This window comes from Stegodyphus dumicola, chromosome 7, assembly GCF_044657685.1.
Source record: "Stegodyphus dumicola isolate Sdum_Otavi_A_Nest chromosome 7, ASM4465768v1".
In the NCBI taxonomy this organism is placed as follows: domain Eukaryota; kingdom Metazoa; phylum Arthropoda; class Arachnida; order Araneae; family Eresidae; genus Stegodyphus; species Stegodyphus dumicola.
In genome coordinates, this window is record NC_140774.1 from 139,164,953 (window position 1) to 139,185,754 (window position 20,802).

At 32.8% G+C, this 20,802-nt stretch overlaps 1 protein-coding gene across 1 annotated transcript in view; it reads left to right on the forward strand.

Moving 5' to 3' along the window:
• The first annotated feature begins 10,254 nt into the window (after window positions 1–10,254).
• LOC146996354 (phosphoglucomutase-like protein 5) overlaps window positions 10,255–20,802 on the forward strand; it is a 30,767-nt gene continuing 20,219 nt past the window's right edge. Inside the window, exons 1-4 of the mRNA XM_085821435.1 lie at window positions 10,255–10,419; window positions 13,480–13,645; window positions 14,684–14,752; window positions 20,025–20,285. Coding sequence (XP_085677561.1) covers window positions 10,255–10,419; window positions 13,480–13,645; window positions 14,684–14,752; window positions 20,025–20,285 — 661 coding nt within the window. The remainder of the gene's footprint in view (window positions 10,420–13,479; window positions 13,646–14,683; window positions 14,753–20,024; window positions 20,286–20,802) is intronic.

Sequence of the window (20,802 nt, forward strand, 5' to 3'; positions counted from 1 at the left end):
GATAAAACTCTTTTGAAAATAGAATCTTGAGATAGGATATTGAAAGTGAGATAGAATTATTGGCTCATTAAAGGATTATAGAGAATGCATAGAGGATATTTTTGGATATATAGGAAATAAAATAAAGCTTTATTTCAGAAAGATAAGGTCTTACTGTACAAATATAAACAATACTCATTAATTAGTAATAAAGTGAATGGAGCTTTTTATGAAATTCAATTTAAATGAAACAACTCCTTGGGTTTCAAGAGGTAAAAGAGATTTGCTCATTTAGACTAATTCTGCTGACAGGCATTGATTCACTGGCATTTAAAAGTCACCTAACATGATGAAGTACTATTTGTCAAGTAAAACAGAAGGAATGAGAAAAAGATATAGTTTCCCAATACTTTTAAATAGTAAGGCTTAAAATTAAAATCTTAATTCAAAACTGACAAATTTTGTTGAATGTTAAAGGGTTCAAAGAAATACATTTTATTTAAGTTATCTAGATTGTCAAATGTCTATTAATTAATTAAATTATTTTGCATGTACACATGCATAGAGTAATTTGCTTCTGAAGCAATAAGACTACGCAATAGACTAAGCAATAGAAAACTAACTACTGTATGTTAGTTAATATTTTGAAATCAATCCCAATGAAAGGCTGACGTTTTCCAGTTTTAATATTTCAAATTTTCATCTATTATTTTTCACTTAAATTTGTTATTTGATTAATTATGAAGCTATTTGATAACTATTTTCCTAGGGAAAGAGAAATTGTCCCAAATTTATAGGTTACTGAGTACATATTAATATTACTAATTGGATGAAATGACAAAAACATAAAGAACACGATATTGCCTAATTTAAAAATAAAGAAAAAAAAAATTGCCTGAAAATTTTGAAATGCTCCCTGAATTCTTTCTGTAGGAGTAAAAGTATTAGGAAGACTTTTTTTCTCTTATAAAAGAAGAACTCTCTTTGACTGAATCTTTCGAAATGGATCGGTTGTTTTCTGTTAATGGGGCGCCACGTAGACGGCAAGAAATACAATCAGATGACATCAATCCTAATGATAAAAATTGTTCTAAGCATAAAGCTTCATGAAAAGAATAATTATTTTTTGTGTGTAATGAGTATGATATGTATAATATTTAATTACCCGTGACGAAAAGTATGTGATAGAATTTTGGGTAAAGTGCAGAATCACCCACTACTTGACGCGTTTTTAAGAATTGCACATACTCGGTATCCATGTACACATCAACTTATTTTCACACACACACACACAAAAAAAAAAAAAAAAAAAAAAAAATTGCACAAAAATGGCACTGCGTCCACCCTTTATCTATGTACACATCGACCTATTGTCACTTAAAAAGTAAAAGAAAATTGACAAATATCCAATTGTTTTTATCCTTGTAAAAAGCGGCAAACAAATAAGTGAGCGATTCTGCACTTTACCGAGAATTTTTTCAAAGAAAAGGCATCATTCATCATAGAAAATTATGTTTGAACAACCAAAGAGATGAAATTATGCTTTAGGGATAACTCGGTAGCGAAATAGCGATGCAGGCATCCATTCAGTGATGTTTAGCAATTTTTATATACTAAATTATAATAAATGATCTAAAATAGTTATTTACTCTTATGCTTCCATTCAGTCATGTTTAGCCTTTTTACTTCCTTGCACGAAGTAAAAAGGAAGTACTGTAATTGTGGAAAGTTTCAGGCAGCATATTTCAACAAAAATATCCATTTTCACCGCTATCGAATGCAATTTTACGATGTTTTTCCGTGACATCTGTGCGTAAGGACTCTTTCCCCCCCAAAAAAATTGTAAAACTAATTTAAAATGAATTCTGAAGAGAATTTTTCGTGGTGTCTGTGTGTACGTATGTATCTCGCATAACTGAAAAACGAGTAGCCTCAGAACGTTGAAATTTTATATATAGGACTGCTATAACATGTAGATGTGCATTTCGTATTTTGTTTGCAATCAGCCGCACCAAAAGTATATAAATTATATGTATATATATATATCCACTCTGTTACTCGGCTCAGTGTTCTCAGTTTCTTTATTCTTATATGTTTGTAAATTGTGCATTTTTTGCTTTAAAAACGATTGAATTATGTTGTTCTTATCTTCCGGTTAAGGTTTCTATGCTTTAGTAAATATGTACGCAATATTTTTAGAATTATCAACGTTTTAAAAGTCGTTTAAGTGCCGCTAAGCCTAATATTTTTTTCCATGGCGGCCATTGCTTGTTTACATTTTAAACAGCAGAATAGTAGATTTGTTGCCAATATAGAGAAAGTAAGCTTCGAAATAACAAAGACAACGCCGCCTTTTGTTATTGCGAATTAAAGCATGCTTAATCCCTTCTGGAATTTTTTCGAGGAAATAAGTGTTTAAGATTTATTTCATAATTTCCAATACAGACATTTTGAGTTTTTATGTATTTTTGCCTTGTCGCGATGTAAGAACTGAATTAATTGAATGAGAAATACTAAATCGTTTGTGAAAAACTGTTTCTTTTTTGTTGTTGTTGTTGTTCTTTGCTTAATTTCTTTTATACATCGTTTTAGATTTACTATAGTATTTGAATAGAACATGTGGCAACGATTAGATAATTCTTAAGATGATATAAATTTTGTGCATTCTGAGTTAAAAAAGGAATCAAATGTAACGCTGTTAAGTGAACCTAGGGCCAGAGTGTCGCTATGGTAAACAAATATTGTGAATTTTAAAGAGTGCATTTATTCTATTGTGGTTTATACGCTATCGACGAAGTAGATTTAATTCAATCCAATAAGTTTAAATGAAATGCAAGAAAACAGTGCGTATAATTTCATATTCCGTACAAGAAAGTCATGTGGTGCACACATCAGATTTTATGTTCAAATAATGCTCTTTGAAGCATATTTAATTTACCAAAATATTTATTTCTATTACATGTATCCACACATCAAAAGTTCTTTTCTATTAGTAGCCACTTCTCAAAAAGCGCCAAAGTTTTATGCCAATGAGATGAATCTATTATTTCTATTTCTGAAGCTAAATAATGTTAAGTTATCTGTTGTTAAATGAAACAATGAAAGAAGGCTCGAAGTTTATGACACGCTAGTAAAAATAACAGAAATTTTTAAAATATGTGGGGGAAAAAAACACTTCGTGACATTGGATTGGATGATTTAGATTATGCTAAGACACTCCAGGGCTATCTGTCTAAGGAAAGGGATGCTTTCATAAAGAATTTTCTAAGGAAAATCGATATGTATTCATGTTAGAGAAAATCATAAAAACTCTCATGCAACCAGTCTTTCTACCGGGATATGAATCCGAGTCGAACTACGAGTTTTGAAAGATTATACATATCAGACGCTAGTGACTTACACTATTAACGTGAATTTAAAATTATTTTCAAGCATATAAAGATCTTACATAAAGTTGTATTAAAACGCATTAATTATTAAATAATAACCAATTGTAAAGATAGTGGGCTTTAAAATGTGTCGTATTTTATATTATGACAGTTTAAAGTACCTAATTCATTAACATACTTATCATTCTTTGCCCGTTACAAATATTTTTAAAAGTCTATATTTATGCAGTCTAATAGCTTAACATTTTGTGAAGCAAATTCATAATCTAAATTGCTGTTCCAAGTTACCGAAAAATAATCAACTAGATCTGGTTTTGTGCTAAACGGGCACTACACTATACAAACTACTAATTACTCATCTAGCAATGAATCTTTTTGTGCCTAAGTGTTTTTGCTTTTCGATTTGCGCCCAAATGTTGTGTGAGCAAGTGCCACTGAACTATTCTACACATTTTCTGGAAATCTCCAAACGCATTTTTGCTGACTAATAAAAAACTGATAAGCTCAGTTCGAAGCGGGATTTATCTGTCAAGACAATTATTATAATCCAGTCAGCAAGTCGAACGAGCCTGGCTGTATAAACACATTTACCAGTGTGCATGGATGAAGGAGAATACGGCGTAGTGAGTGTCGTGAGCCTGGAGCTCTTTATCTGAATCGCATATTGGTGGTTTTTGTGAACATTAGTGTTCCAGTTACATGTCGAATGATTAATAATGACGAATTAGATGTTGCGAGAGTCGTATTGACGATTACTCTGTTTTCACGTTAAATCCCTGGCAGTCCACTGAGGGAGGGGGCAACCCCAGACGTTCTGTCTTAAGATCTGTATTTAGACATATCCGACTTTTGGGGTACATAACTTGTCTTCACAGAATTAAAGCCACTCATACTTCAATGGTCCGTTCAGGAATGGCAGGGACCGTAACATATGATCGCTACATATTAGATACTATTAACAGTGTCCTCGGGGGTTCGCATCCGTTAGTTAATTTAGGTCCTAAGTTAACTAACGAAGGCGAACCCCCGAGGTTTCTCTTAACATTATGAGAGTCTGAGTCTCCTAAGTCTTAGGAGGACTCTATCGTGTGCTTATAAACTTGACCATGTCCACAGTCGCTCGCGGTTGACCGTTGAGGACATGTGCCACCTGGATCGCCTCCAGAAGTTTATACGTCACTTCATGTTAAGGGTCATTTAAAGCCTAGGTCAGAAAGTCTCTACCTTCTAGCGCACTGTCCTCATATTGTGGCATCTTCCTAGATGAATCGCTTCTTTCTTGTCACTGTACTCTGCCACTATTCAAGCATTCCCGGCAACATCATCGAATGGCGCTATCGCTCTGATCGAAATGTTAAGCGAAGCGATCCTTCGATTTGATCGCCCTGTTTCCTGCCGATAGTACCTCCTTCCTCAAGTGGTGACATACCCTCATACTGTGTGAGCATCCGTTTGCGAAGCATTGGTATAGTCGAAGTGAGTAGATAGAATCAAATTTGAGTAGAATTATTCACTAGAATTAAAACATCTACTCTTTTATTCACCGTTCGGATGCTCAGTTGCGATGCTGTATAACTCTGACTGTCCATTTACTGGTTGCCAAAATTTTATTATTTGCAAGTTGGATAAAATGCTATTTACGTACAAAATTTCGTTACAATATGTTCAATTCGTTACAATCCTGGTGCATCTTTTTTTTTTTTTTATATTAAACTGCACTGTCATCATATTTTTTAAATGAAAATCTCAATGTCTAATGCTGGCACTAATTCCAACATGCCTCTGTTAGTAGTACCGTATTTATTCTTATATTTAACCCCGTCGGTTATTTTTCCAACTAGTATTTTCATCGTATGACTTAGAAACTCCTGATTTATGGTAACAATATAGAATGTATGCACATATAGGAAAATACTTTACGTAAAAAGGCTATTATTGAAATTGATAAGTTCTTTAAATACATAATATAATAATATTAATATGTCTTTTTAATGGGCTAATTGTTATCATTTGAGCTCTCCAGAAAGAGCATATTTTCCCACTCCTTGTTTTTAAAGTATAAAAGTAGGAGGGAAACGGGAGAAAATAACGTGAGTAAATACGCAAATCTTTAATTAATGTACCTATTAATTAATGTGCCCATTCACTATTAAATGTATTCTCAAAACGTACCATGTCATCATTATCATTTTAAAATTTGAATTAGTAACAGTTTTGGAATAAAGCACTTTTGGGCCAAAGTAATTCAGCTGCATTTCTAAATAAATTTGGAAAAGCGCCATCAGTACTTCTTACCCTCAAAATAAGGTTAGGATGTCAAGGTCATATATATCATCTATCTTATCACAGTTTGGTAATCTGCAGAGTGCATCTTATATATGAATACATGCTCTGATGGGAGAAAAAAGGAATTTTATCTGCTGCAGTAAACATTCATTTATTTTTGCTAGGACATTTATAACTTTACTTATTTTCTCCCCCGTATAAAAACATTTCATTTGTCGTCTTCTTGAAGATATCACTTTACTACAAATAATTCCATTTCGATGAGTAATAAATTTTATGTCAGACAGTTGAATGCTAATCTGATTTTTGGCTTTCCATTAACTTACCAGTGAAACTTTTTACGCCGTTAGGTTTTATGTCTTTTGCATTCTTCGTTGGTATACTGAGGCCCAAATTCTTCGAACATTTTTCAAAGGCACGGCTCATTCTGTTGAAATGTTTTAGGGGTGTAGGATTAGGAAAGAGAAGCGCTTTTTGCTAAGCATGCAATGAAAAGCTTGAAATTATGATTTTTATGCTTATGCGTACAAACACTATATAAGCTAAATGAACTTTTCTACTTTTAGATCATATATATAAAAAGAAGAAGCATTATTCAAAGTTAAAATTGGAAAAGATACCCCTGTTGTTGTCACACTGATATTTCCTTATTGCTCTTGACAGAAGAGATCGTTAACAATATTTTGTTAATCGCTTGATATTATTGACATATTATGTTATCAATACAATTAAGATCGTTCTCATAAGCATCTAAACTGCAATTACAGTGAAAAGACCAAATTTTCTTTCCAGATTAAATGTTTTCCGCACCTCAACATAATGAAAATTATTTTTTTATTTATGTGGATTTATAAGGTATTTTCTCTCTCCTTTCTGCATGCCTTCGTGGTGTAACGGTAGCATACTCGGCGCGTATTTGAGAGGCCCAGACTCGAGTCCCGGCGAGGGCACTGCTCATTTTTCATGTTTTCTGCTTAAATTTCTTAATGACTGTACAAACTGAGGCAACTCAAAGATGAACGTTAAATTCTCCTAAACTGAATTTAGCTAAGCAGCTTGAATGATCTCTGATTTTCACAGAACGCTGAAGCATAACTGCGGCAGAATATGTTATATATACGGCTAAAACGTTTACGTTATTGAGGAGCATTTGTGAAATAACCTTTTAAATTTAACCTTCAATAATAATTGAGCATTTTACAACCTTTTAAAAATTTAGATATTGCACAGGACTTCACATTATTCAGGAAAATCGGATAAATAAAAGCATAGATAACCAGAAATGATGAATGACCAAAATATGATTTGGTGAACTGTACGCGAATGAGTCCTCATGAGCATTTAAATGAATTACATAGCGGCATTTTGAAAATAAATTTAAGTTAGCCTAACAACGGAACGCATATTGATCACGTATTGCAGTGGTTTCAAACTGTACATTATACCAAAATCTAGTAACAACCCTAAGGCTCTGCAAGTGAAATTAATTAATTTGCTTTATGATGTGAATCTAAGACTTGAAGATACAAATCTTATTAACTTTTATTCGTACTTGTAAAATATAAATATCCTCAGTAGCGAATTTTTGCAATATTACTTTGTCTGGAAATACATTTACACGTGAACAGAATTCTTCCTGTAGCTAAAAATTACAGAACCAGTCTGCCAATGAGTATCTACAGATCGTGATGAAAATACTGGCTCGTAATTTTTCTCTAAAGTTACAAACTTTGTCAAAATTGATACGCCATGGTGTGTTGTAACTTTAAGTTGTACTAAGAAATAAGGAAGTTAGTTATCTACATATGAATATATGTATTTTTACTTCCTTGTACGAAGTAAAAAGGAAGTATTGTAATCGCGAAAAGTTTCAGGCAACATATTTCAACAAAAATATCCATTTTGACCGCTATCGAATGCAATTTAACGATGTTTTTGCGTGATATCTGTACGTAAGAACAGAATAAAAGACTCGTTTCCTCAAAAAAAAAAAAAAAAAAAAAAAAAAAAAAAAAAAAATTATAAAACTGCTTTAAAATTAATTCTGAAGAGAATTTTTTGTGGCGTCTGTACGAACGTATCTCGCATAACTCAAAAACGAGTAGCCTCAGAACGTTTAAATTTTGTACATAGGACTGCTATAACATGTAGATGTGCACCTCGTACTTTGGTTGCAATCAGCCACACCATACGTACATAAATATATTTATATATATATATATCCACTCTGTTACCCGGCTCAGTGATCTCAGTTTCTTTACTCTTATATGTTTGTAAATTATACATTTTTTGCTTTAAAAAAATTATTGAATTATGTTGTTTTTATCTTCCGGTTAAGGTTTTTATGCCTTTAGTAAATCTGTATGCAATATTTTTAGAATTATCAACAATTTAAAAGTAGTTTAAGTGCCGCTAAGCCTTTTTTTTTTTATGGTGGCCATTGATTGTTTACATTTGAAACAGCAGACTAGTGGATTTATTGCCAATCTAGAGAAACGTAGCTTCACAACAACAAAGATAACGCCTTCATTTATTATTGCAAATTAAATCATGCTTAATCCTTTCTGAAATTTTTTCGAGGAAATAAGTGTTTAAGATTTACTTCGTAATTTTTAATATAGATATTTTGAGTTTTTATGTATTTTTGCCTTCTTGCGAAGTGAGAAATTCTCAATCGTCTGTGAAAAATTGTTTCTTTTTTGCTTTGTTTGCTTAATTTCTTTTATACATCATTCTAGCTTTATTATAGTATTTGAATAGAACATGTGGCAGCGATTAGATAATTCTATTCTTTAAATGATATAAATTTTGTGCATTATGAGTTATAACATGAACGAAATATAATACTGTTAAGTGAATCTAGCGCCAGAGTGTCGCTATGGTAAACAAATACTAGAGTGAATTTTAAAGAATGCATTTATTCTATTGTGGTTTATGCCCTGTCGGCGAAGTAAATTTAATTCAATCCAATAAGTTTAAATGAAATGCAAGAAAAAATGCGTATAATTTAATATTCCGTATAAGGAAGTCATGTGGTGTACACATCAGATTTTTTATATAAATTGTAATAATAAAAAAATATTATATGAAATTAACCTTTCATCTAAATTAAAATATCAATCTTAAATAGTTATTTACTATTATACTTCCTTTCTTGTGTTAGGGTTGCCGCAATTATATTTTGGCGATTTTTTACAGCCCTCAAAACCGAATAGTACCAAAATTTCTTTTGGTATTTTGTATTTATATTATTCGATGGTCTCTCTTCTTGAGTTCTTGAATAACTCCATATCTATTATCCTTGAAATATGAAAAACCGGAAGTTTCCTGAGCTAAAATTGGGAACTTCCGTGAGATTATTTAGTTGCCGCGCCACATTACATCAAAAGAACTCAGTACTGATTTATATTCACTTTATAACGAATGGCTTATTGGTTCAGTTGACCCTTTTTGGTGGGATTACAAAGGTGTTGTATATTTTGAGCTGCTTCCAAGCAACCAAACGATAAAGTGAGATGTTTACTACCAACAAGTTATGAAACTGGAGGAAGCAATCAAAGAGAATTGGCAAATCGCAAAGGAATCGTGTTCCACCACGACAATGTGAGACCTCATATATCCTTAGCAACCATGTACAAAATTCTTGGAAGTTAACTGGGTGGTGATGTGGCATGTCTCATATAGTTCCGACCTTGTAGCATGGAATTTCATTTGTTTAGAAGTTGACAAAACGTCTTTAATGGTAGAAATTTTGGTAATAACGATGAGTTCAAATCGCACTTGGTTGGGCCAACCAGCGGCCGAGCGGGAAAGTCGCTGAACATTGGTAGTTCGGTTCGAGGTACGAATCCCGCAAACGGGCCGGCTGCATGGGTGCTTTCGTGGTTTTTCCCATGTGTAATAGAAAGTCCTCTACGAGGGCATCCCTCCCTTTAGGGAGGTAGCCCTAGTGTGCTTTGCCATAATTATATACACCGCACTTGGTTCAGTTTTTTGCTGATAAAGATTAGAAATTCTTCAAGCGCAGAACCATGAAGTTACCAGAAAGATGACAAAAGGTCATCGAACAGAATAAAAAATATTTGACTGAGTAAAGTTAATTTTTTTGAATAGAAAAAATTGAATTTTTTTTGCGCACTAAAAAACCGAAATTACTTCTTTGCCAACTTACAGTAACTAACTGTATCCTAAAACTACTGTATCCTATATCGTATATCAATGGTTATGTTTCTGGCGGTAGGATGTCTTTTACCAGATCGTCTAATAAATACTTGGAATCATCAGATAACCTTATGTAAATATGGTTGTCGTTGCCAGTAACAAAAACGAAATATATTAGTTGTATTTAGGCTTAAAAGAAGGTGTTTTTATATATAGTTTTAATTGCTGCCATTTTTTATAATGAATGGCAGGATTTTCAGAATGGTTTCTCAGATCAACGTGTTTCTGCTTTCACGTTGTCTGTTATTTGAATATTTCTTGAGCTAACAATTTTTATGTTTAAAGCTTATATATCAACATGAATATAATGAAATTATTGCCAAAGACCATTCAGGTAGAGGTTTTTCCAGCTCCAGTGTTTGCAAGCGTTGGGCTAAGGATGAATAAAGAAAATTTCTTGATGCCTCATTATATAGAAAGTATTATTCAAGCTTTAATATTTTCTGTTAATATGAAATCAGCTTCAGTTATAGTGGCTGGAGATGGCCGAGCCGGGACAAGAGATGCTATCACAAGAGCCACATATGTGCTAGCCGCGAATTCTGTGAGTTGTTCCATATCTTAATGATTAAAAAATTATGCAGGGATGGTTCTCAATGAAATCTTTATGTTTTGCTATAAATTTTGATTGAAATGCTAGACCTCAAGAGAAGGTTGATTAATCTTCAATTTGGCGTATAAAGTTGGCTTTGGCAGTTGTTGGTGACATTTAAACATGATTGGTGATATATTTCCTCTTTAAATATTAAAAAAGCCACAAAATTTTAATGATTATCCCCTTCAAAATTGTCTCAAATACATAATTTACTTGAAATCGTCAATTTGTTGCCAAAACTAAAGCCGCAGGATCATCTAAAAGGAAACTGAATATAGAAAGCGCCTCTTAATGTGATCACAATTGTGCAGAGCTGCTTTGATAACATTAAACGATGAGAAAATAATATCATTCAAAACAGCAATGGAATTTAAGTAATTTAATATAAATGCATCAAGAAATAGCAGTGAATAACTCTTTTAGTAGTAAGGGTTTTTTCTTCAAATGGGATTACAGTGCACTCATTACGAATATAATTAAACTTGTACTTAGGCAGCGTAGTGTACCCAATTATTGCACAGTGTTCATTGTAATTGCATTTATACGTGTGATTCTGTACATAACTTTCACCGGAATGACAGACCGGTTGACCTGTATTTATGCTGAATATTATTCAGTATAAAGTGTCAAGAATAGATAGTATTCGAGCAGTATAGTTGATACTTCATGTACAAAGTTACGTTAATTACTAGGCACTAAAACTATGATAAATGTATCAGTATAATCTGTCATACTCTATAATTGTACTCTTCTTCTTGTGCCTTATTTGCACACGTATATAGTTCCCTTTATATACAAACAATATCGTCTGCTCTGCCAGGCGGCCGAGGTCTCCAGTCTGGCAGCTAGGTAATTATTTACTAGACACTAGAACTCTGATAAATGTATCAGTATAATCGGTTATACTCTATAATTGTACTCATCTTCTTGTGCTTTATTTGCACTCCTATATATAGTTAGTTCAATTTGTATGCAACAAATACCGTCTGTTCTGCCAGGCGGCCAGGTTGACATCCGCTGGGTTGGTAACTAATTTCGCATGAATATTTCAAGTATACCTGGGTCGGAGCCGACTTCGTGGTTTGCTATCGTTAACCACTGTACCGGCTGGGCGGCAATTGTTGATCGCAAAATTCTACGTATTTTCCACGTTTTCGAATACAAATGGGCGGGACTTCGGTTATTCGATAACATTAACCTCGATCATATTAAGTGACGTCTACTGTAGTGATGGGAAAAATAAGTAAAATCTGTATTATTTTTTCTAATTGAACATCATGTTGAAATATAGACGAGGCGTGATTTTTAAGTATCCTTTTTGATGTTATACAAACATAAAGTAAAAACATTTATTTTATTTTTTGCTTGAGAGTCTAGGTGTTAATCTATTTAAATATAATTTTTATATATATTTAAAGCACTTATCATATCGTACGACCACATTCTTCTTCGAGTCTGCCTCTTCATTTGGTAATAATTAATTCTGGTAATCAGCATTAGCATAACTTCCGATAATTCAAACGTTCTGTCGGAATTTCCGATAGAACAGTTCTTGAAACGTGAGGAAATTTCGTTAGATAATGGTGAAATGATAATGGGTCTGTTTCTCTCGAATGTTTTCCATTAGATATTGTTAATGACGGATATTCGCCCATTTTGTTCCTCGTCATCACGTTTTACAATTTCATCATTATCTGCGAAGTTTACTAAAGTTTCGAGTAGTTTTCTGAATGGAATTTCGACAGAATGTTTAAATTATCGGAAATTTAAATAATTAAAAAAAAATATTCTTGCATTTATGTGATACCAAAATGGTTCTTACTTAAAAAACATGTCTCCAATTAGTATAATTTCCTTATACAGTAAGACTTCGGTTAACGAACATAATTCCTTCCTGAAGATTGTTCGTCATCCGAAATATTCGCAACTCGAAAATTTTTCCCTGTAGTAATTAATGTAAAATGAATTAACCAGTTCTCGGATCCCAAGTATTGGCTTAGAAAAGAGAACTGTATATGCAGATTCGTAATGTAAAATCAACGGAATTTATTAAATCTAACAGATACAGAATATTTATTATAATACTAAACGTATAAAAATTAATTGAATTAAATTTTCCCGTATATCTACGAAGAAAAATTAACGGCATAAGTGGAAAACGGTGAACAAATCAAATGTGCAAAATTATTGAAAAAATTATTGCAAAATTATTTTGTTGTTTGAATGGGAATTTCTATTCCGTAAAAACCTCAGCTGTCTTTCTTTGTTCTTTTTTTCGTTCTCTTTCCTCTTTCTGTTTATCATGCGTCTCTTCTTAAGATTCTGAGCATTTGTCCCATTAAAAAAATTTCCATTTTGATTTGTTTCCGCCTGTTACTGCAAATATTTATGCTACAGGTTACTATTGCTTTATCAGTGTGATAATGTTGTATGAGCCATCCTACCTTACTCCATTCTGCTCAAATCTCGTGGATAAAAAAATAGGAACACCATCCATTCCGTTTTACTTTTGAGTACATTTTCTCCACTGCATTTTGGTTTCGTTTGGTTTATTTGATTACGAAACACATTCGAGGGCTATCTGCGTAAGGGGAGGAAGGACTTTATAAGGGAAGCTAACTAGTATACACGTTATGCATGGAAAAAAAACACGAACACGCCCACGCCGTCAGCACGTTCGCCGGATTTCAAACCTCGGTCCGAACTACCAACGTATAGTGACTTTACCGCTTGGCCACTGGTGGGCTAGCTGCATTCTGGAGTGTCACTGCTTGCCGGCATACTTGTTTGCATCTAGACACGCCATTTGTAATCCAAGATATTTTTCTTTGGAATTTTTTTTCGTGAGCCGACTTGTTCGTGGTCAAAGACGCTCGTGAACCATGGTACCACTGCATAAAGGTAAGTGAGAATTATTTTGGACAATATTTAGACGACACTCTGTACTGAAGTTTCTTCAGCAACAAAAGTGCGGTATTAAGCATGAGTGTTTTAATTCTTTGTTTAAAGGTAAGCCGAGTTATCATTCCACTGAAGGGATACACATCTATGACAGGAGTAACCTGCTTGATGAGAGAACAGCATTGCCATTTCGGATTTATATTTGGAGGAGGTCACCTTCCTGCAACAGGAAGCGACAGTTGTCTTGGTCTCAAAGTCCTATCAGCCCCTGGAAGTAAGTGCTTCAGTGTCAAGAAATGAATCGGTCACTTCAGATGTAAGTACACATCCGGAAAAAAAAAAAAAAAAAATCTGTAATTATATTGATTATGAAATGGGATACTGAAGAGGTTACAGAAAGTTCCTGGTACTTACATACTAACACGTTCCCGACCGTGAGATTTTCGGGCAAGCATCGCGATTTAGCGCCAGCTATGGATAGGCGTGAGATACAACTAATCCATGCCATCTACGTTTTCGTTTGATGTAACCTTGACATTGATTCTCGATAAATCACGTTTTGTTTTTATAAACACAGATTAAAAACAAATTATGAACGAAATCAAAATTAGCTGTTCTTGCTGTATTTTTCTCGTACTTTGAAAATAAATTTTAACATTTTATTATTTTCAAATTTATGGGATTCTGCAATCAAAAAAGAATGTTTATAATGGACTCATTACGGTCAACTGCAAATGGCAGTGATGGTAATACGTAGTAATAGATTGGATAGCAGTAACAGATTGGAACAATCACCTGTGGGAAGTTTGTACTCATAAGTTTTGTAAACAGAACTTCTAGTAAAATCGGGGGTCTACCAAAATAGTAGAAATCGGCGGAAGTCTTTTTAAGAAGCACAAAAACGAAGCGAGTCGAATATTGGTTGTTTATTAAATAAAGAGTCGTCAGTTATTATTGAATTCACAGTAACGATTGGCGCAAATTTTGTGGGACCTCCATCAACTTTCTTGATTCAATGATAACCAACTTTCATTGCCGAAGGATACCTATTTCACTGTTCATTTTTAGTGATACATATGCATTTTACAGTTTATTACATTTTTGAAAATAGAGTTATAATTAATAGTATTAAAATGTATATAATATTATTAGAGTTAAGAGATTGTTGCAAATTAAAGTTCAGTATTTTGATTTGCCTGCTTTTATCTTACGTATATTTCTCGGCACGTCATACCTTCACATCTCGATTTCAGAGCTTCCTTCGAATTGAAGTAGAAGTTCATTTTAAGATTTTGTGTGCATTTTCTTTCAGTGAATAATTCATCATTCCTGAAGGGTATGAAAGATGATTCATCATTAGTTAGCTCCCAAATTTTCCATAGTAAATACAATAATAATAAAAACACAAGTTATCGTTACATCTTTAGAATTTGTATTCTCGTTCCAAGGTTTGAGAAAAAAAATTTAAAAAAAAGTTCTAATGACTTTGAAAGTAAACATTGGAGACTTCATATGAACTAATTTCTCGGAGGTTTAGCAAAACATTTGGCGACGACTCCGATTCCGATACTAGAACAATAGCGGAAATTCTTTGTACAGTACTTTAACAATGCAATTATAATATACTGTTATGGATCTAAAGAAAGGGATGCTTTCGTGGAGGAATAAGGTTCTTCATGAAGGGTTTAGAAATGAAGAACTCGCTCATATTTACGTTACGAAAGGAAGGCTATCTCGTATTCACTGCCTGAATACAGTGTTACATATCTTGCGTTACATGTAGGGTAAATCACAAAAAAGCTTATACAGCCAGCTCGTTCTTCGAGATTTGATCCAGACCGAACTATCAGACATCTTATCCGCTAGGGCTAGGTAATTGCTAAGGTGAAGAACCCCGACATGCTGCTTATCGTACGATACTGAATTGAGAACAGAATTATTTTGGCTGTGGATAGAATGTTAAAAAAAATTCCGAACGAGATTTCAAGAGCTTAATGTTCTTGCTATGCCTCCCATTGCAACTTTTGAATGAAAAATATGAAAATTAATTAAATTAAGTTCACAATGTAAATGAGGAAAAATTCTTCACTAAAAGGGAATTACTTCCGAATTTTATTTCAGTTAGTGTCTAAGAAGGCGAGACTGAAGAATTCGTCACTGAAAGGAAAATACTTCCCAATATTTATTTTAGTGTCTAAGAAGACAAAACGGAAATAGATGAAAGGTTATTATTTTGAAATAGATACCAGAACGTAGTTCCAAATACTGTAATGTTGGGAATTTCTCTGACAGTTGCTGTAAGTGTTATTTGTCGCGAGAAGAATCTTTTTCTACATATAAATGAATTGAGAAGCACCTAAAATTGAAAAATGCAAAATAGCATTTTACAATACTGGAATTCAAGTTCTATTTGATCTATTTGAAAAGTAAACAAACAGAAATTTTATTTATTTCCCTATAGACATTTATAAATGTTTTAGTGAACACAGAGAGGAGCGGCAAACGGATTGTTCGGGCATCAAAACGCTGGCTATGCTATTGGCTGCATGCTAAAAATTTCAAGGTCTTCCTCAAAGAAGACCTCAGAAACATGTATAATATTTTGTTCAAAAGTCTAAGGCTTATTTTGCTTTTAAAGATAACAAATTTGATCAATTACCACCTCATTTTTCACCTGATCAGTGTTTTGATTACTGCATGTCAGAATTATGTTCGATAACTCTGTGCAATTTGATAAATATTATTATCTAAAGTTTATTATACATTGTATTATTATATTTCATAAGCATTTTATAAGAATATTTAATGTTTGTAATTTTAAATACTATCCGGTTCATCTACTATATTGCAAAATAAAATATTAATAATAATATTTGAATATATATGCTTTTTCTAAAGGCAAAGAGCTCAAGGCATCACAAAAATTTTTAACAATAAAATTGGCGAGATTCCATAAATTTGTATATGCCCGGAACACAGAAATCCTGTTCAAATATAACTTTAGAAATCGAAAATCGAAATTATGGTAATATGGTGCCATCTGTTGCCCAAAATATGCATAAACGTGAAGTGCATCTTTTTGGCTGGAGCATTATTTTTGTTCTTGCACTATATTAGATATATTAAAAACAGATGTTTTGCATTGTTGTGAAGGGTAACGTGCTTAAAAAAACTCTGATTTGGGGCACATGAACACAGATACATTAGTCTCAAAATGTGCTAATAAATTGTAATTGCACATCGAATACTGTAATGAGAAAATGTACTACCGAACTAACTCGCAAAAATTCTATAGAGCGATTTCCTGTTACTTGGATTCTTTAATTATTTGCTGGGATCAAAGCTCGAATTTATATATAAAAAAAAGTTACACTTTTATGGTAGAACTTTAAGAAATTGACTTTTTCTACCATCTTGGCTACCAAAAAAAGCTTTATTCCTCACACAATTGCAAAATTCATTTAAAATAGGTAAAGTGAAAATTTTTTTTTTTTTTTTTTTTTTTTTTTTTTTAAATCTTTGGTGCTACCGTTTTTAGATAATTTATCTACTTTGAGTAAAATCTGTTAATTTCAGAACCTGTTTTAATTAATAATATTTACTGCTGAAATAAACAATTTATAGAACACTCCCAGAACAAAGATTTCATAGTTCCCTACTTTTGCATGTAAATACAAATATATTGTGATCATTTGACTATTGTAAAATATTGTTGAATATTTAATTTCTAAAAATATGCATTTTTGTGTGTTTCTATGTCTATACACTGCTGTTATATATTTAATTGCATTATTGTTTTTGTCTATTGTTTTAATACTATGTATAGTTTTCTTTAACTGATTTATTTTGTATAATAATTGTAAGTGTATTTTGTATAATTTATTTGATTTAAGTATTATTTTATGTAGTGTTTACTTCTTGTACAGGACTTTAGACCTTATGATATGAATCCAGCACTTTTAGTTTATTAAAATAGCTTAATTAGAACTTAAGATATAGGCGAAAACTTTCGTAAAGAGCCTGGGTGACAATTTTTGTCCCCAGGTTTTGGCTTATTTTTCGCCAATTTAGTGAATTTCGAAGTCTAGGGAAAACACATGAATGAAGCTGTAACAGTGACATTCCTTGATGCTTCCAGAAGGCAGGACAAAGCTATATAAGGGGCAGTTTTTGTGCCGTTTTAGTGTCTGAGTTGTTTCAAAGACTAGTGTGGTTTAAAGAGGTAACTGTGATATTGATAATTTGCAATATTTCTTGTGTGGTACTTCTGAGTTCGCCGTGAATTATTTACAGCTGTTATTTTCTCTGTGTAACGCAACAAATTTTGATTTCTTTCTGATCATCTGGAGTTATTATTTGAAGAGATGCCCACAAATCCATACCTGCATCACTATGTTTTTACTTTTGAAGAATGAGAAAGTTGGGTGAGTGAATATTAGCCGGTACCCGCAAACACACCTCCAAAAATACACTTTATGACTTTACTTTCGAAAAAACGTTGGAGTAACCCTAGAAGTTATATCTTATTTTTTTTTAATTTATCTTTCCTTTTTTTTTAATATCCTTTTCTCTCTCTCTCTCTCTCTATATATATATATATATATACATACATATTTGTTAAGGTGTAAGCCAACGGAAGGTTGGAGCAACTCCCCAACTTTTTTTTTTTTCTTTTCTGTTTAATTTCTGCATCAGCGCCAGAATTATAGCAAGAGCTTATCTGCTTTGGATAATTACTCTGGAAACACTTTCCTTAAGGAATTTCTTATGACAGAGTTTGTTCAACTCGTGTAATTTTGGTGTATTTTACATTACGCATTTACTAGATTTGGCAAAAAATGAAGCAGAAGTAATCTATTATTTCTAGGTATGTGCTATTTAATCGGAAAGGTTTCAGGTGCTCCAGTTCTCATGTAACGAAACTATACATAATGGAAGATGTAAAATGAAAATACAATGTTAAAGCAAAGTGTTAGAATAAAACTGAAAAGTAGATAGTGGGAGGAAACTTGCCTTCTTATTTAGCTGATTTAGCTGAGCTTATTTAGCAGCGCTTCCCTATTCAATCACTATTTGCTTTACTTTTCCGGTTAATAAAAGTTTCATTAAACGGAGTTATACTGTGCTAAGACCAGAAAAGAGTAGTAAATGTTTCACAAAAGGTAAAATACTGGGCTGGAAAGAAAATAATTTCGGTTTGCACAAAAGATAGCGTTACGTTCGCTTTTGTTATTCTTCTGTCAATTTTATAATGTTTTTCATTCTGAAACTTGGTAGCTGACACTTTTAGGTTGCTATAGAAACTAATTATGTGTATTTTTGTTTGAAACTGTTAGTTTACTGTCAGTTTCAACAATTTCAACAAAATAAACATTTTCGACACACACAAAAAAACAAAAAAAAAAAAAAAAAAAAAAAAAAAACCTTAGTAAATGCAAGAAGGCGGTTGAATCTCGGAACGAGATATTTGAAGTTTATGGTGTTGATTGCTTAACGCATGTGTCAGAACTGGTTTAAAATATTTCGTTCTGGAGTTTTTCACTCGAAGATGCCCAACGTTCTGATACACCTTCTGAAGTCAATGATCATAGAATTAAAGCCATAACTGGATCGAATCGTCATATAACTGTGCAAGAGATTGCGAAAATGTTAAGCATATCACACACACACAACAACTGGGATTCGTTAAGAAGCTCGTTATTCGGGTTCTGCTTGAATTGAAAGAAATTCACTTAATACAACGAATCAATATTTGCAATGCATATTTCAAAAGAAATTCATTCGACCCTTTTTTGAAAAGACTTAACCATTACTGCTGAAAAATGGATCATCTACAATAACATTAATTGAAAAAGATCATTGCCCAAGCGGATAAATTAGCACGAATCATATCGAAAGCTAAATTGCATCAGAAAAGACCATGTTGTCAATATGGCGGAATTTTAAAGATGCATATTTGGAGCTGCTTCCAAGCAACCAAGCGATAAACTCAGATGTTTTCTGCAACAGCTTATGAAACTGGAGAAAGCAGGAGCAGCAGAAAGAGGCCAAAATTAGTAAATCGCAACGGAATCGTGTTCCACCGCGAAAATGCCAGGCCTCGCACACCCTTAGCAACATATACAAAATTCTTGGAACTTATCTGAAAAGTGATGTGGCATCATATAGTTCCGACCTTGTAGCATTGGATTTCATTTATTTCAGAGTTGACAAAACTTCTTAAATGGTAAAATTTTCAGTAATAACGATAACCTCAAATCGCGCTTGGTTGAGTTTTTTTGCTCATAAAGACCAGAAATTCTTCTAGCGCGGGATCATGAAGTTACCAGAAAGATATAAAAAGGGCATCAAACAATGTAAAATGGAAAATATTTGACTGAGTAATGTTCATTTTTTGCATAGAAAAGAAATCCAGTTTTATTGCACAAAGAACCGAGATTACTTTCTTGCCAACCCAATAATAAAAGATTATATCAAGATGTGTCTAACAGTTCTTTCTCCACATCCGATTCTTTATGTGCAGTCTGCTAAAAATTTCTACTCGAAATGTTATTATAGATAACATTTTGCTAAAAGATACTTCTAAGCTTAAATTTGTACATATTCTAATTGGATTATTTTTTATACTGTTTAAAAATAATTCTTTTTTACAGTTCCAATTCGTACAGAAGTCACAGTGTGGGCAACCAGATTGTTAAGGATAATTGAAAGTTACAAGATGTGCGAAGATGTGGCCATCGATTTTGACACTCTAAGCGAGAAAGAGTACGAAGTTTGTCAAAAACCATTTTCAGTTGAAGTGGTGGATGTCACAGATATTTGCGTTGGAGAGTTTCGAAAAATGTTCGATTTCTTGTCTATGAAAAAGCACTTACCAAATGACATCCGAATTGCTATTAATTGTTCGCATGGAGGTTAGTTTCTCACTTTTGATAATTGTTGTTTTTGGAATTACGTTTACTACTGGAATATTTTACTTCACTTTGTTTCTAAAGATTTAACAAAGATCTAAGAAAAAAGGATAGTGATTATCATAAATATATGAGATTAGTATGTTTTTTTTTATGTATCCAATGTTCAGTTCCTGAAAAAATTCTTTGCAGTTAAGGTTGTGAAAAAGAACCTTAAAAAAATTACCTTTGTAACGTATTACAGGCCTTGATTACTTCTTAAAACAAGTAAATACGCACTGACGCGATATGGAGTCGAGAAATGCTTTGCTGTAATTAGTATAATTAACTCGATAAATGGCAATTTACTCGAATTAATGTTCCTCGAATGTTTGAGGGAGTTGATTTAAACAACCTAAATTCCGCCCCATAAGTGCTTTAAGGTATTTTAGATCAGGTTACAAGAATACCGTATTTCCTCCTAACATTTTAGCGTCAGGTTCTGCAAATTTTAAAACTAATGCTTTCAAAGAAGCTCCCT